The sequence below is a fragment of the Microcebus murinus genome, chromosome 4 (genome assembly GCF_040939455.1).
Source record: "Microcebus murinus isolate Inina chromosome 4, M.murinus_Inina_mat1.0, whole genome shotgun sequence".
In the NCBI taxonomy this organism is placed as follows: Eukaryota; Metazoa; Chordata; class Mammalia; order Primates; family Cheirogaleidae; genus Microcebus; species Microcebus murinus.
In genome coordinates, this window is record NC_134107.1 from 3,516,227 (window position 1) to 3,532,191 (window position 15,965).

Sequence of the window (15,965 nt, forward strand, 5' to 3'; positions counted from 1 at the left end):
CGCAGGCAGCTCGCCGCAGACCCTCCGCCACCCCGTCCCGCTGGCCCTTAACGAGGCTCGGGAGGCGCCCGCCGCCCTGTGCCCGAGGCAGAGCCACCACGCCATCCACACTGTCCACGCCGTCCGCCGAGTGGGGGTGGGGGCTGGGCCGCGGGTGGGGGTGTCACTGCAGGCCTCCCTCCCGGGCACCGGCTCCTTGAGTCTGGATTCGGGGGTGGGGGTGGGCCGGACAGGGCTGGCCGCGGTGGGGGGCGGTCACCGGTCACCGCAGGCCTCCCTCCCGGGCACCGGCTCCCTGAGTCCGGATTCGGGGGTGAGGGTGGGCCGGACAGGGCTGTCCGTGGTGGGGGGCGGTCACTGGTCACCGCAGGCCTCCCTCCCGGGCACCGGCTCCCTGAGTCCGGATTCGGGGGTGAGGGTGGGCCGGACAGGGCTGTCCGTGGTGGGGTGCAGTCACTGGTCACCGCAGGCCTCCCTCCCGGGCACCGGCTCCCTGAGTCCGGATTCGGGGGTGGGGGTGGGCCGGACAGGGCTGGCCGCGGTGGGGGGCGGTCACTGGTCACCGCAGGCCTCCCTCCCGGGCACCGGCTCCCTGAGTCCGGATTCGGGGGTGGGGGTGGGCCGGACAGGGCTGGCCGCGGTGGGGGGCGGTCACTGGTCACCGCAGGCCTCCCTCCCGGGCACCGGCTCCCTGAGTCCGGATTCGGGGGTGGGGGTGGGGCCGGACAGGGCTGGCCGCGGTGGGGGGCCCGTGTCTTCGGGAGACCTCGGAGCGGGAAGGCGTGGCGTCCGATCCGTCCTGGGCGCCCTGGGGTCCAGGTGTGCCGCCTGCTTGCGCAGGGCTTAGGGGTAGCCCTGGCCCGCACCTCCCTGTCGTGGGTGGTTCTCGGAGGCCCCCCCGGGGCGTGCACGGTGGCTCCGCCCTCTGTTCTTCCTTGAGCCTCCGTTTCCCCTCCCGGACCAGGGGCCGAGAGTGGCGGGGCTGCAGAGACCGCGCAGGAGAAAGCGGCCCCTGCCCAGCCTCGGCCTCGAGGGCCCGTCTGCGAGAGGTTCCTGTGCTCCCGCGTTCATCTGGTTTGGGGTCTCCACGTGCATGCCGAGCCCGCCGCGTGCCAGGCCCCGCAGGGCTGGCGGTCTCCCCGGAGGAGGAGTCGGGTTGACACGTGCGCCGTGGCGCGGGCCTCCCCGGGGAGGTGCCCAGCGGGCGGAGCCTTCCGGCGGCAGCAGTGCATGGCTCCGTGCGGGGCCTGTGTGCTGGGGCTCCGTGGTCAGGGAGGCTGGAGGGCCAGACCTGAAGGCCTTGGAGGTGAGGGGGGGAAACTGAGGCCAGCTCTGGATACACGGTGCACCTGGCCCCCCTCACCCCCCTGCAACGCCGCGGCTTAGTGGGGCGAGCTCAGGCCCCCCAGGACCACCCAGCCCCCCACTCCCCGCCTTGGGGCCCCTGTGCGCCCTGCCCTGCGGACCACTGCCAACCTGGGAGGCTGCCTGAGCCTCAGAGTCCGGGGCTTTGCTGGGGGCTGGCCCTGTGGGCGGGGCTGGCCCCGTGGGCGTGGCTGACCCTGTGGATGGGGCTGGTCCTGTGGGCGGGGCTGGCCCTGTGGGCGGGGCTGGCCTGTGGGCGGGGCTGGCCCTGTGGGCGGGGCTGGCCCTGTGGGAGGGGCTGACCCTGTGGGCGGGGCTGGCCCTGTGGATGGGGCTGGCCCTGTGGGTGGGGCTGGCCCTGTGGGTGGGGCTGGCCCTGTGTGCGGAGCTGGCCCTGTGGATGGGGCTGACCCTGTGGGTGGAGCTGGCCCTGTGGGTGGGGCTGGCCCTGTGGGTGGAGCTGGCCCTGTGGGTGGGGCTGGCCCTGTGGGTGGAGCTGGCCCTGTGGATGGGGCTGGCCTGTGGGCGGAGCTGGCCCTGTGGGCGGGGCTGGCCCTGTGTGCGGAGCTGGCCCTGTGGGTGGGGCTGACCCTGTGGGTGGAGCTGGCCCTGTGGGTGGGGCTGGCCCTGTGGGTGGAGCTGGCCCTGTGGGTGGGGCTGGCCCTGTGGGTGGAGCTGGCCCTGTGGGTGGGGCTGGCCCTGTGGGTGGAGCTGGCCCTGTGGGTGGGGCTGGCCCTGTGGGTGGGGCTGGCCCTGTGGGTGGAGCTGGCCCTGTGGATGGGGCTGGCCTGTGGGCGGAGCTGGCCCTGTGGGCGGGGCTGGTCCTGTGGATGGGGCCGGCCCTGTGGGCGGGGCTGGTCCTGTGGATGGGGCCGGCCCTGTGGGCAGGGCTGGCCCTGTGGGCGGAGCTGGCCCTGTGGGCGGGGCTGGTCCTGTGGATGGGGCTGGCCCTGTGGGCGTGGCTGGTCCTGTGGATGGGGCCGGCCCTGTGGGCGGGGCTGACCCTGTGGGCGTGGCCGGCCCTGTGGGCAGGGCTGGCCCTGTGGGCGTGGCTGGTCCTGTGGATGGGGCCGGCCCTGTGGGCGGGGCTGACCCTGTGGGCGGGCCTGGCCTCTCTAGTCCCTCCATCTAATGCTGCTGCGTGTGGCCTGGGGCCCTGCCCTGCCCACTGCAAAAGGACACTCTTATCAGAGGGACATTCTGAGGGCGTGAGGTCACCTCCCAGGAGCTGGGGACAAAAGCCAGACCTCTCTCTGGGCAGGGTTAACCCTTTCCTGCACAGCTCTTTGTGGTGTCCCTGAAGGAAGAGAAGAGGCCCCTGCGATGCCCATCGCAGACCCCGCAGAGCTCGAGGCTTCCTCAGGACGGTGGCTGGGGCTCAGAGTCGGGGCATTGAGGAGAGAAAGCCTCGGACAGAGGTGGGGCCTCGGGGCCACAAGCTCCTTTCCCTCCTCCTGCAGCTTGTCCCTGGACGCCAGGCCCCCTTCTGGCCCAGAGACGCAGCCTCGAATAAGGAGGCTTCAGGGAGCTCTCACCCCGACGTGAGGTCTCCCAGGAGCTGGCGGTTCAGCCGTGTAGAAAGCACGTATAGGCCGGGCGCGGTGGCTCACGCCTGTCATCCCAGTACTCTGGGAGGCAGAGGCGGGAGGATCACTTAAGGTCAGGAGTTCGAGACCAGCCTGAGCAAGAGCAAGACCTCATCTCTACTAACTAAAAATACAAATTAGCTGGACAACTAAAAATATATAGAAAAAATTAGCCGGGCGTGGTGGCGCATGCCTGTAGTCCCAGCTACTCGGGAGGCTGAGGCAGGAGGATCGCTTGAGCCCAGGAGTTTGAGGTTGCTGTGAGCGAGGCTGACGCCATGGCACTCACTCTAGCCCGGTCAACACAGTGAGACTGTCTCAAAAAAAAAAAAAAAAGCACGTATCATATGATCACTTCCTGTACCACTCGCCAGGCGTCCACACACGCACCTGACCGTACGACTCTCGCTGGGGGGGAGACGGAGGTCAGAGGGGTCGTGGCCTATGGGCCACGTGGTCAGCAGGACGTATATGCGGCAGAGGTTCTTGCCACCGTGCGGCTAGGACTTGCGGAGGGCGTGGATGGGGTCTGGGGAGCAGAGGCGGCCTGTGCCCGGGCAGGGGTGGGGCTGGAGCTGTGGTGCCCCGCCCCTGCACCCCACACCCCTGTGCCCCTGTACCCCCCACCCCTGTGCCCCCGTCCCCCATCCCTGTGCCCCTGCACCCCCCACCCCTGTGCCCCTGCACCCCCCACCCCACCTGGGAGCTGGCTTGTTTTGCCGGGTGTGACTGCCAGAGGGGCACAGTGGGCGTTGGTGGGGTGCTGGTGGGCTGTGTGGGGGGCCTCCCTGCACAGACCCCTGGCCATACCCGCAGCCCCCCGAGAACCCCCGAGCATAAGCGAGGCAGATCCGACCGTTGGCCCCACTGCAGGTGTGTACCTGGGCAAGGTGCTGGGCCGGGCCTGCGGCCAGTTCCCGGGCTTCACGTGCGCCTGGTGTCCGGGGCGCCCCAGGAAGCCGGGGGTGGCCTGCTCTCCGGGCACTGGCGGGAGCTGTTTGTGGGGGAGTTCCCGCCGGCCGGCCCTGCTGTGTACACAGCGTCACCATAGCAACCCGCCTGCCACGACCAGAGTGGACGCCACCCCCCCTCGTCCCCGGCCACTGCCTCATGCTCATGGCGGGCGCCATGGACTGGCGTCCCCAAGGGCCACGGGCTGTGCCACCCAGTGGGGGCGTTTGCCGCCGTTATGAGCCACATGAGGGTCCCAGGCCGGGTCCCCTGCTCCGAGTTGGCGCGGCTGTTCGGGGTCTCCGGGCCCCGGTTTGGAGACGAGGGGCAGCGGGACGCGGCAGGCATGAGGGCACCCGCCGGCCTGGCTCCCGCGGCAACCAGGACCCCCCAGAGCCAGGCCGGGTCGGGGGTGCCGCACACATCCCACGCTTCGGCCCCGGCACCGCGTGTCCCGTGCAGGCCAGCGGGACGGCGTCTCTCCCGGGCCTGGGCCGTCACTCCGCAGCCTCCCCGATGATGCCGTTGGCGCCCTCGTGGCCTCGAGGGCGGTGCTCCCGGAGGGCGTGCGGGCGCCCGTGCCCACCGCGTGTGTCTCTGTCTCTCGCAGCTCCAGCTCCAGAAGTCGCAGTACCTGCAGCTGGGCCCCAGCCGCGGCCAGTACTACGGCGGCTCCCTGCCCAACGTGAACCAGATCGGCAGCGGCGCCATGGACCTGCCTTTCCAGGTGAGCCCGGCCCCTTGCAGGCCCTGCCCCCTCGAGGGAGCCTCCCCCTGCCGCACCCTACCTGGGGCCAGGTGCCTGGGGCAGCCGGGGTCACCGGACAGCAGTCGGAGCCCTCCCCACCCCCGCCCACTGCTTTCCTGCCAGGGGCTTCAGGGGAGGCCAAGCAGCCCAGCCAGGACTCATTGCCGTCCCCGAGCCCATCCCTGTCCCCAACCCCGGTCACCCCTGGCCTGTCCTCGAGCGGCCTGGCCAGGACTCACTGCCGTCCCCGAGCCCGTCCCTATCCCCAACCCCGGTCACCCCTGGCCTGTCCTCGAGCGGCCCGGCCAGGGCTCACTGCTGTCCCCGAGCCCGTCCCCCATCCCCAACCCAGAACAGCCCTGGCCCATCCTTGAGTGGCCCGGCCAGGGCTCACTGCCGTCCCCAGACCATCCCCGTCCCCAACCCAGGCCAATCCCGGCCCGTCCTCGAGCGGCCCGGCCAGGGCTCACTGCCGTCCCCGAGCCCGTCCCCGTCCCCAACCCAGGCCAATCCTGGCCCGTCCTCGAGCGGCCCGGCAGCCCCTGCACCTCTCGGCCAGCTGCGCGGTGGCAGGTACCGCTCAGGCCGCTGGGGCTGGGCCCGTCCCGCCGCGCTCACCCCTCGCCCAGCAGCTCTCGGGAGGAGGCCGGGCGGCCCGACCCTTCCCGCCCGTGGGCGTTTCTCGGCTGAGGCCCAGGCGGTCCGTTCCCGCAGGCTCCCGGCCCCCGCACACGTGCTTGTGGTGAACCTCGGGAGACGAGGTCCACGGCGGACCTCGTGCGGCCTGGTCTGCAGGCGGGAACGGGGGCGGGCGGGATGGGGGCTGGCTCTCGAGTCCGGGCCGCCCGGCACTGCGTCTGGGGGGCAGCCCCCCCAGGGGTCGCACGCCTGTTGTCCCGCTGCCGAGAAGGGGCGCCGGACACCGCCACATCTGCCGACACGCGGGGGGGGGGGGCTGGGCCCTTCTGCAGGGAGCTCGGTGCCCGCCCAAGTCGCCCCGCCCCTCCCCCGCCACCGCGGGGACAGGCGGGGACCCCAGGCCGGCTCGGCGCCCCGCAGGCCGAGGGGCGGTCACTGATGGGGGTGTCTGTTTGTCACGCCCTTCCGGGGTCGGGTGTTCTCTCCTCCTACCTGTCTCCCGCCTCCCGCGCCCCCCCTTCCATGGCCCGGGCCGGCGAGGCAAGAGCGTCTCAAAGTCTCGGTTCTTTGCATTTTCAGCCCAGCGGATTTCTGGGGGAGGCCCTGGCAGCGGCTCCTGTCTCTCTGGTAAACGAGCCCCCAGGCTGGGGCCGCCGCACCCGGGCCAGCCCGTGAGACCCCGGCCGCGTGTGGGCGCCGGGCACCCCCACCCTCCCCACACAGCCGCCCCCTCGGCTCCCAGGGAGCAGGGGGTGTCCTGGCCGCTGCACCCCCGTCTCGGGACGTGCGTGCCTGTGGTCTCCGTGGCAACGGACTCTCGGGGTGCACCCGGGGCGGATGCCGCGGCCGTGTGTCCCAGGCTGGGGTCCCACGGAGCAGGATCCAAGCATGTGCCCCAGAACTGCATGGTCCAGCCCTGCAAACACATGCATACGTGTGCGTGTGCCAGGCCAGGCCGGCAGCAGGGGCCTGGCAGGCCGGGGCGTGGCTGGCCCCAGCTTCGTTCGTTGCGCCTCTCACTCCGCTTTAGCTGCCTCGGTTTCCCCTCTGGGCTTTAAGGCATCTCTGGAGGAGATGGGATGGCCCCTGCCCTCCCGAGCCCGCGCCCCCGGTCAGCGTGGTCCCCGGGACCTTCCGTGTCACGGGCCCTCGTGCCCCGCGCCTTCGGCGTGTTGGGGCAGACGTGCAGAAAGAACCAAAGCAGCGGGGTCCTCGCTGGTCCCGGCAGCCCCGGCCAGGGCGCGTCCGGATGGGTGGGGGAGGGTGGTGAGCCCGGCCACTGACGGTCTTCTCGAGGGAGAGACACGTTTTGACGTCAGAATTGCTTGTTGCCCAGCCGCCTGGGGAGGGCAGGTGGGAGCAGGGGCCAGATGGCCGGGCCGGGCCTGGCTGCGTCCGGAGCCGGCACAGCCGCCCCTCCACCCTGGTCAGATGGCGAGTGGGCAGCGCAGGGCCAGGGCGGCCCCAAGAGCACGGGTCCGGGCGGGGAGCGGGGCCTGGCGCCAGCCCCAGGTGCTGGAAGGAAGCCCCGTCCAGCCGAGCAGCGGGCCGGGATTGGAAAGCGCCTGTGCTCGGATCCCGTGGTGCCGGGGCGTGACTCGGCCAAGAGCAGCTCTGGGCTCGGCCAGGCGGCCCCCAGGAACTAGTGCTCGGCCAGGCGGCCCCCGGGAACTAGTGCTCGGCCAGGCTTCCCCGCAGCAGCCCGAGGCAGGAAGCCCCCCGGAACTAGTGCTGGGCCAGGAAGCCCCGCAGCAGCCCGGGCAGGAAGCCCCCCGGCCGGCTCTTGCAGGCCCCTCCAGGGATGACGCAGGGGCAAGGCGGCCGGCCGGGCCGGGGAGGGGGGCGGAGGCCTGTCTGCACCTGGCGAGGCTGGGGAGGGGCTGCTCAGCCGGCTGCACCCCTGGCACCCGGGCCGGCACCGGGCCCCGAGCTTGTGCCGCTCTGCCTGGCCTGTGCATGCCGGCCGCCCTGCACGCCTCGCCGCCCGGCTCCCGGCAACCCCAGCTCCCGTCCCCCACCCCCGGGGCTCGGAGGGCCGGGGGGCTGGGGCGCAAGGAGGAGGCCCCTCCAGGCTGTGGAGCGGTGGCCGCGGGCGCTCTGGAGCGGGGACCCCGAGATGGGATCCCGGGGGCAGAGCCGGGGCAGGTGTCGGGCCGCCGCCGGTGGTGACCCTCGTGCGGGCCTGTCTCTCTCTCCCCTCCTGCCCACCCAGACGCCCTTCCAGTCCTCGGGCCTGGACACCAGCCGGACCACCCGGCACCACGGGCTGGTGGACAGAGTGTACCGGGAGCGCGGCCGGCTCGGCTCCCCGCACCGCCGGCCCCTGTCTGTGGACAAACACGGACGGCAGATATCCTTTTTCTCGGAGGATGGGGGTGGCTGCGGGACCCCGGGTTCGCCCAACAGGCTCTGGTGGGGCCGGCCGCTGCCGGCTCTGGGGACGGAATCGGAGCATCACTGACAGAGACAGACAGGCTTGATCTCGGTGTAATCCAGGGGGACTTTCTGGAGGAGGTGGCGCTACAAGCTGAGGAGCCTTTGGGCGTGCTTGGGGGGGCTAAGGAGCCACAGGAAGCAGCTCCCGAGGTGGGAGGGGAGGAAGGTGCCACCGGACCACAGAGGACTCAGGAGTCTGGCAGGTCAGCGGGGCCAGGAGGGCAGTGAGTTGCCTGAGCCTTCCTGGGCAGCATGCGGTGGCAGCCCAGCCCAGCCCAGGCCAGCCCAGGCCGCGGGACCCGGATGCGAGGGAGGCTCAGTCCCTGCAAGACGGGCGTACAGTCCGCCCCCCCGCCTGGGCGAAGCAGAGATTGGCCAGAGGCCCCCCCGCCCCACTCCTTGGGGCTCGGCCAGCCGGGCCCTCGCCAGAGCCTGCGCCTCGCTGCTGCGGGGACCTGGCCGACCCCGCCGTCGCCCGGGAGCCGCCCCAGCTAAGAGTCCAGACCGGGGCAGCTGAACCAGACTCCCCGTGGGCCCCGGGTTCACGGCCCCCGAGGGGGCGCGGCCTGCACGCGTGCTCGCGGAGCAGAGTGCTGAGTGCTGGGCGGACGGAGGGGGCCGCGGCCCCGGGGAGCCCCGGGAGGGGACCGGGGGGCCAGTCACAGCCTGCAAGGGAGGCTGGCGGGGACGCCCCAGCAGCCTGGCCGGGGTCCTGCCCGGCGGCCGGCCGAGCCGCTCTGTGCCCTTAACTCGCGCGCACGCCGACAGCTGCCCCTACGGCGCCGTGTACCTCTCCCCGCCCGCGGACACCAGCTGGAGAAGGTCAGTGCCCCCCAGCCTCCTGCTGGGACAAGCCAGCCGCTCACGCGGCGACGTGGGACAGCCCGCGTGCACTCGCTCTAAGAGCGACAGAACTAACAAGCATCCAGAAGTTTCTAGAAATCAGCTCTCTCCCTGCCACACCGAGGTTATTGCAGCTTTGGGGAGTCTTCCAGCACCCCCCCCCCATTTATGACTTTTTAAAATTTGAGACAGAGTCTCGCTCTGTTGCCCTGAGGTAGAGTGCCGTGGCGTCAGCCTCGCTCACAGCAACCTCCAACTCCTGGGCTCAAGCAATCCTCCTGCCTCAGCCTCCCGAGTAGCTGGGACTACAGGCATGTGCCACCATGCCCGGCTAATTTTTTCTATATATATTAGTTGGCCAATTAATTTCTTTCTATTTTTTTAGAGGCGGGGTCTCGCTCTTGCTCAGGCTGGTTTCGAACTCCTGGCCTCGAGCGATCCTCCCGCCTCGGCCTCCCAGAGTGCTAGGATTACAGGTGTGAGCCACCGCGCCCGGCCAGTGGCTTTTTTTAAAAACAAAATTTGGAGTAATGTTGGATATTCTGCATTTTAGGTTTTTTTAGTTTACTGCTATATGCAACCAGTTTCCCACATTGCTCAGCATCACTGAAAACGCGGTTATGAAAGTATTGCACGTTTACATTAGAAGGTTAGGAAAGTACGTAAATGTGCCTAGAAGAGGAAGAAAGTCACCCAGCATGCCGTCCCTTAGAAAGGTCTAGAATATCCACAATGATATAGTTAATATAAACAGTTACAGCAGTACAAGCGATAGTTGCACAGCGAATGTACTTAATGCCACAGAACTGTGTGCTTAAAAATGGTTAAAAGTGGCCGGGCGCGGTGGCTCACGTCTTTAGTAATCCCAGCACTCTGGGAGGCCGAGGCGGGAGGATCGCTCCAGGTCAGGAGTTCAAAACCAGCCTGAGCAAGAGCGAGACCCCGTCTCTACTAAAAATAGAAAGAAATTAATTGGCCGACTAAAAATATATAGAAAAAAAATTAGCCGGGCATGGTGGCGCATGCCTGTGGTCCCAGCTACTCGGGAGGCTGAGGCAGGAGGATCGCTTGAGCCCAGGAGTCGGAGGTTGCTGTGAGCTAGGCTGACGCCACGGCACTGTAGTCCGGGCAACAGAGCAAGCAAGACTCTGTCTCAAAAAAGGAAAAAAAAAATGGTTAAAAGGGTACGTTTTGTGTCATACGTATTTCACTGCGATAAAAAATGTATTTACGTGTAGGCACTGCCAGTCAACGAAGAACACGAGTGAGCGAGCTGTAGGGAACACACACACACACACACACACACGATGGCATAGTTACCTCCCAGCAAGCACGCAGCGCAGGTCAGGCCTGCTCCCGCCATCCCGCCCGGTGGCGGAGCCGTGCGCACGGAGCTCCACCGAGCAGATGCTGCCCTCATCTCCCGTTTTAGACACGGGGGCATTGGGCACAGAGAGGTCGGAACACACGCTCAGGGACACACAGCCGCTGGCGGAGGGTCCGGGCCAGCTCCTCACTGCCTGACACCTGGTCCCTCCCGTTGGCCCGGTCTGTCGCAGCTCCCTGCTTGGACCGAGTCTCCTCCGAGTGGCTGTCCGTGGCTGGGACGTGCCCGTCGGGTGCGCGCGGCCCTCACCCTGCTGCTGGGGTGGCCAGCTGTGCGGCTGGACTCACACCCGGGGGGGCGGCCGAGGGCCGTTCTGGGGCCCCTCCCTTGAGACTCGCGCAGCCAGGAGCAGGGCGGTCAGCCCGCCCTTTGTCGTGATCAGCTGCCAGAAGCAGCAGGGCCCCCCGGGCAGAGGCTGCCCTGGCTCCCGGTAGCTCTGGGGCTGGTCGAGGCAAGACCTCTCCCCTCGGGGAGCGTCCCGGCGTGGGGGCTCCCCCGAGCCTGCCTGCCTTCTCCATGCCTTCCCTTCCCAGCCGCCACTGAGCGTCCTGGAGGGCAGGGCGGCCCGTCTATATTTGTCACCCGGAGGGGAACCGGCCACAGGCCGGGGGCTCGTGGTCCCAAAGCTGGGCGCCGGCGGGGCTCTGTCTCGGGGTGTCAGCAGGAAGGCACCCTCCCTTCCTCAGAGCAGAGGGGCTCTCGGAGGGGCGGGGACGGGCGGGGCTGGTGGGAGCCGGGACGTCTCTGCCCCTGCTGTCTGCTCTCTCCGGGCTCGGCAGGTGAGAGCCTCGGTCACTCTGGTGGTTTGTTTTATTGATCGATTGATTGATTTATTGATTGATTATTTAGTTAGTTAGTATTTAGAGACAGAGTCTCTGTCGTTAGTTAGTTAGTTAGTATTTAGAGACAGAGTCTCACTCTGTTGCCCGGACTACAGTGCCGTGGCGTCAGCCTCACTCATAGCAACCTCAGATTCCTGGACTCAAGCGATCCTCCTGTCTCAGCCTCCCGAGTAGCTGGGACTACAGGCGTGCACCACCACGCCTGGCTCATTTTTCCTCTATATGTTTTTAGTTGGCCAATTAATAATTTCTTTCTATTTTTAGTAGAGACTGGGTCTCGCTCTTGCTCAGGCTGGTTTCAAACTCCTGACCTTGAGCGATCCTCCCGCCTAGGCCTCCCAGAGTGCCAGGATGACAGGCGTGAGCCGCCGCGCCCGGCCTGGCTCTTTTCAGAATGGCGTCCTTGGGGCTTTGCCCAGGAGCAGCAGCTTACAAGAATGACCCCTGGCTGCCACCGTGGCCTCCAGGCCTGTCCCGGACAGGTGGATCGGGGTTGCGCCTTCTCTTCCCTGGGGCCGGGGCTGTCCTTCACTGTCTCTCTCCCCCCGCCAGGACCAATTCTGACTCCGCCCTGCACCAGAGCACAATGGCGCCCACCCAGCCTGAGTCCTTCACGGGCGGGTCCCAGGACGCACACCAGAAAAGAGGTATGGACGGGCTACCTGGGCGTCGCTGCTGGGGCCAGGCAAGGGCAGTGGGTCGTCCCTGTGCTCCAGGAGGTCACAGACCTTCGAAGGAAGACGCAGAGGCTGTGCTTTGGGGTCAGGGGAGGGGCTTGGGGAAACGTTCCGAGGTGGCACTACTTGAGTTGGGTTTTGACGCGTGCATAGGAGTTTTCTGGGCGGTGAAAACAACCCCCGCAAACACACCTGGACTTCCGTTCCTGGATTCAGGGTATGGCTACAGAGCCTGGGGGCTTATCTCAAACGTAGGGGCAGCAAGCCCACGCGGAGGGGCGCTTGTCCGCTCAGGACAGAGCAGTCTAGGAGCAGACCCTCAGCTTCGGCCCCTCCAGGGCTTCACACTGGACCATTTGCGGCTCTGCCGCTCGGAGCCCTCCTGGCCGACAGCCCGGCCTGTCCTGACCCAGGGCGCGAGAAAGAGGCCGTGTCCTCCCCGACCGCCCGGACCGTCGCCCTGGCCGAGCCGTGCGCACACCCCGAGGCCGGGGCAGGTCTGTGCGGCCCGGCAAGCTTCGGAGCCCGGCCTGGAGGCGGCGGCCTGGGCACACCGTCTGGAGCGCTGCGCAGGGACCGGAACTGCGCGTTCCGGCCGGAACGGACTTCGCCCCGGGTTCCGGCTCAGCGGGCGGCAAAGGCAACATGCAGAAGGGATTGACCGTCTCCGAGATGAAAAGGAAGCTTCCAGAACACCCAGGGGCGACGAAGACAGACACAATGCCGGGGGCTTCCCTGCTGCTCCCGACGTGGGGGCTGTTCTGAGGCTGTGGCCTCCCCGCTGGGCCCCCACAAACACAGGGCTTTGGGGGGTCAGGCACGAGGACACCGCCGTCCCCTGGGATACCGTAACCGGAAGGGGGCTGGGACCCAGGACCCTTGCTGGTCAGAATCTGGTTGGCCTTGGAGGGGAGGCCTGGGGGGAGGGGACGTGTCACCTGCCCCCACTCTCCTAGGGGGCCCAGGGTGGTGAAAAGAAAAAGGAGTCGGCCCTTTTGGCTTCGTTCATTACGGCTCTCTCCGTTGCAAACGAAGAAACAAAACCTCCAGCAGAAATGAAATAGGAAAATGTTTAATCTCACCCTGACTGAAAAGAGGCCTTCAGGCACGGCTCGTTCCAGGGCCTCAAATGATGCCTTTCCATCCTGTCCCTCAGAGCGTCCTTACCCTTCTTCTCTCTTGCTCTGGGGCTGTCCGGCATCGCGGCTGACCCACGCGGCCACTGCTACCACAGTGGGTCCGTCTGGCCTCGATCCGCAGCGAGTGGCGGGCTCTGCACCCCTGGGCGCGGCGCGGGTGGTCCCAGAAGGGCCCAGCATGGGGCAGTGCCAGCTGCCCAGAGGGGAGGGCAGAGGGGCACGCCGTGCCAGCTCGTGGGTCACGTGGGGAGCCGGCGCCGTGGGTCACGCAGGGCCTGGTGGCCGTCCGCAGGGGAGAGTCCCGGCGGTTCCTGGCAGCCCGAGGCCCGAGCTGGCTCTGTGGGCGCCGGCGGGATCCACTCGCCCTGGCCCCCCAGAGATGTTGCTTTTCTTTCTCTTTAAGTCGCAGATTCTCCGACTTAATTCGAAATTTTTTTTTTTTTCTTTTTTAATGAAACCCTTTTCGTGGCTTTAGCACAATCCCCAGCAGAAGTTGTCGTTGGGCCGATGCCAGGCTCACCGCAGTCGTGACTGAGTGTCAGGGACGTGGCCTCCTGGTGCCACCGTGCGGCTGCTGAGAGATTTCCTCTCTGATTCTCCCCCCCCCCCAGTCCTACTGTTAACGGTCCCGGGAATGGAAGAGACCACGTCCGAGGCAGACAAAACCCTCTCCAAGCAAGCGTGGGACGCCAAGAAGGTAAGGGCCGGCCGGCTTTCGAAAGCGCTTTTTGCTGCCTTTTTCTTCGTGAGCATAGCCGGGGCCAAGATAACAGAACGGCATGTTGGGGCTGGGCGCGGAGGCTCGCGCCTGTCATCCTAGCACTCTGGGAGGCCGAGGCGGGAGGATCGCTTGAGCTCAGGAGTTCAAGACCAGCTCGAGCAAGAGCGAGACCCCGTCTCTGCTAAAAATAGAAAAATTAGCCGGGCGTGGTGGTGGCTTCTGTAGTCCCAGCTACTCGGGAGGCTGAGGCAGGAGGATCGCTTGAGCCTCGGAGTTGGAGGTTGCTGTGAGCGAGGCTGACGCCACGGCACTCACTCTAGCCTGGGCAACAAAGCGAGACTCTGTCTCAAAAAAAATTAAAAAATTTTTTAAAAAATGGCGTGTTGGGGTGACTTCACCTTCCCGAGGAGTGAACCTCACTCAGATCTGCCTGTGCCCAAATTCCCAAGATCCTTTAGGTCTATTTTAATGCAATAGACAGGCCTGTAAAACTGACAGAAACGACACAAAGCATTAAAACCCGTTGCTGGTCAGGTTGAGGTGAAAGGATCAACCGCAGGAATTGCTCATCCGCTCTGGGAAAGCAAATCGACTGAGCTTCATCAAAAACCTTTTCGGAAAACCATTTGCTCCAGAAATCTCATTCCCGAGGAATCCGATTGTAGGAATGAGGAAGCAGTGATTTATTCAGAAGTCTGTATCCAGAGCTTCTGAAATAAACTAGAAACAAGTTGAACCTTCAGGGGTGGGGGATTTGTTGAGGAAATCATCCCCAGTCCCGCGTTGAGATGGGAGTCTGGGGAAATTCTGAAGGCACGAGAGCAACCCACCATGCTGCTCTTCTGTGAGGAGAGGAGCGTGGAGATATCTGGGATAAGGCCTAGAACATGCAGGTGATTGCCCACGGGGAACCTGCAGGTGGACCCAGCCAGGTAAGGGCCACCTGTCCTCTCTCTTGTCAGCCTTGGGCAGTGCTATTGGCTTGTTATCCCTGTGTGTGTGTTTCAGTTTGGCACAAGGAGTGCCTGCCACTTCCATACCCAGAGAGGGAAAAAGCTTTAAAAAAGAATTCTAAGTTCAGGCGTGGGCCTGGCCTCCCAGCAAATTGGGAGACCGAGGTGGGAGAATCACTTGAGGCCAGGCATTCACGAGACCAGCCGGGGCAACATAGCAAGACCCCCATCTCTACAAAAAAAATTAAAACATTTGGCGGGCATGGTGGCGTGGGCCTGTAGCCCCAGCTACTCAGGGGCGCGGGGCGAGCGGAGGCAGGGGGGTTGCTCGAGCCCCGGAGTCCGAGTCCAGCCTGGGCAACATGGCAGCACCCCGGCTCATGAAAAAAGAAAAAAAAAAAAAAGCAAAGGAATTCTAACAACCCGAACGAAATTGGAAAAGCAAACATCCAGCAGCAGAGAGGTGGGTAAGTAGGTCACGGTGCATCTGCGTGGCCGGATGTCAGGCTTCCGCTCAAGGGAGGCAGGTGACGAGTCTCCGTGTGGAGGGGACACACCCCTGGTGGGGGTGGGGGGGTGAATTTTTAATCCCGTTCGGAAATCCATTAATGTCTCCGCGAGGCCCGGGGAAGGCTTTTTTCAGAGCGCTCTTGCAAAGTCAGGGCCAGCGTGCGCTGCAGAAATCCCGCGATGCAGGGAGTGTTTGCTCTCGGAATCGGGAGCCTCCGGCCAAGCAGAAACCGGTTCCGCCCGCCTCCCCGCTGAGGCTTAAAGCCCGCCGGTCGCACGCCAGCCCCGGGCACCCCAGTCGCGGCTGGCTGGGCACCCCCCTCCTGGCCTGCCCTGCCCTCTGCCAGCGGGTTCACCATTCTCATCCGATAATCCCCCAGAGCCCGGCCAGAACCGTCTGCCCAGGGGCCCAGGTGGCGGGACACAGCACACATACACACACACACAGGCACGCACACACACACGCACACGCACGCACAGAGCTCCCGACAGCAGGCGGGCCTCTGTCTGATCACGCCTGCCTCCGTCAGAGGTTCCCTCCTTTGTCACTGACCGAGACTTGTAGGGGGCCGGGCGCGCTGGCTCACGCCTGTCATCCTGGCACTCTGGGAGGCTGAGGCGGGAGGATCGCTCCAGGTCAGGAGTTTGAGACCAGCCTGAGCAAGAGCGAGACCCCGTCTCTACTGTAAATAGAAACAAATTAATTGGCCAACTAATATATATAGAAAAAATTAGCCGGGCTTGGTGGCACATGCCTGTAGTCCTAGCTACTCGGGAGGCTGAGGCAGGAGGATGGCTTGAGCCCAGGAGTCTGAGGTTGCTGTGAGCTAGGCTGACGCCACGGCACTCACTCTAGCCCGGGCAACACAGTGAGATGCTTATCTCACAAAAAAAAAAAAAAAAAAAGACGTGTGGGGCCCCCGACTGGAGCCGACAGCCCCGTCCCGGCGGGCTCTCGTGTCCGTGAGGCGTGGAGGGGAGCGGGGTCCTGGGTGGAGGGGCTCAGAGGCTGCCGCTGCGCCCGAGACCCCGGCCCTGCCCGGGACGGCCTTGGCGGCGCCCGCAGCCTCGCTGCTGGTTGGAAGACGGTCCCGTGGTTCGGAACTCGGGGCTGCCCTGGGCCGCGGGGCAGGAGGTGCCCATGGTGGGTGGCGGCCACACACCGCGC

The 15,965-nt window shown here is 66.1% G+C and overlaps 1 protein-coding gene across 4 annotated transcripts in view; it reads left to right on the top strand.

Annotated features, from left to right (window-relative positions):
- CRTC1 (CREB regulated transcription coactivator 1) overlaps positions 1-15,965 on the top strand; it is a 61,153-nt gene that overhangs the window by 28,059 nt on the left and 17,129 nt on the right. For 2 of the 4 annotated variants that reach the window (XM_020283962.2, XM_020283963.2), the window contains exons 2-7: positions 4,513-4,629; positions 5,869-5,916; positions 7,502-7,639; positions 8,486-8,547; positions 11,350-11,444; positions 13,225-13,310. In XM_020283962.2, the coding sequence (XP_020139551.1) occupies positions 4,513-4,629; positions 5,869-5,916; positions 7,502-7,639; positions 8,486-8,547; positions 11,350-11,444; positions 13,225-13,310 (546 nt within the window). The remainder of the gene's footprint in view (positions 1-4,512; positions 4,630-5,868; positions 5,917-7,501; positions 7,640-8,485; positions 8,548-11,349; positions 11,445-13,224; positions 13,311-15,965) is intronic. The other 2 variants (XM_020283964.2, XM_020283965.2) reach the window with 1 other exon arrangement.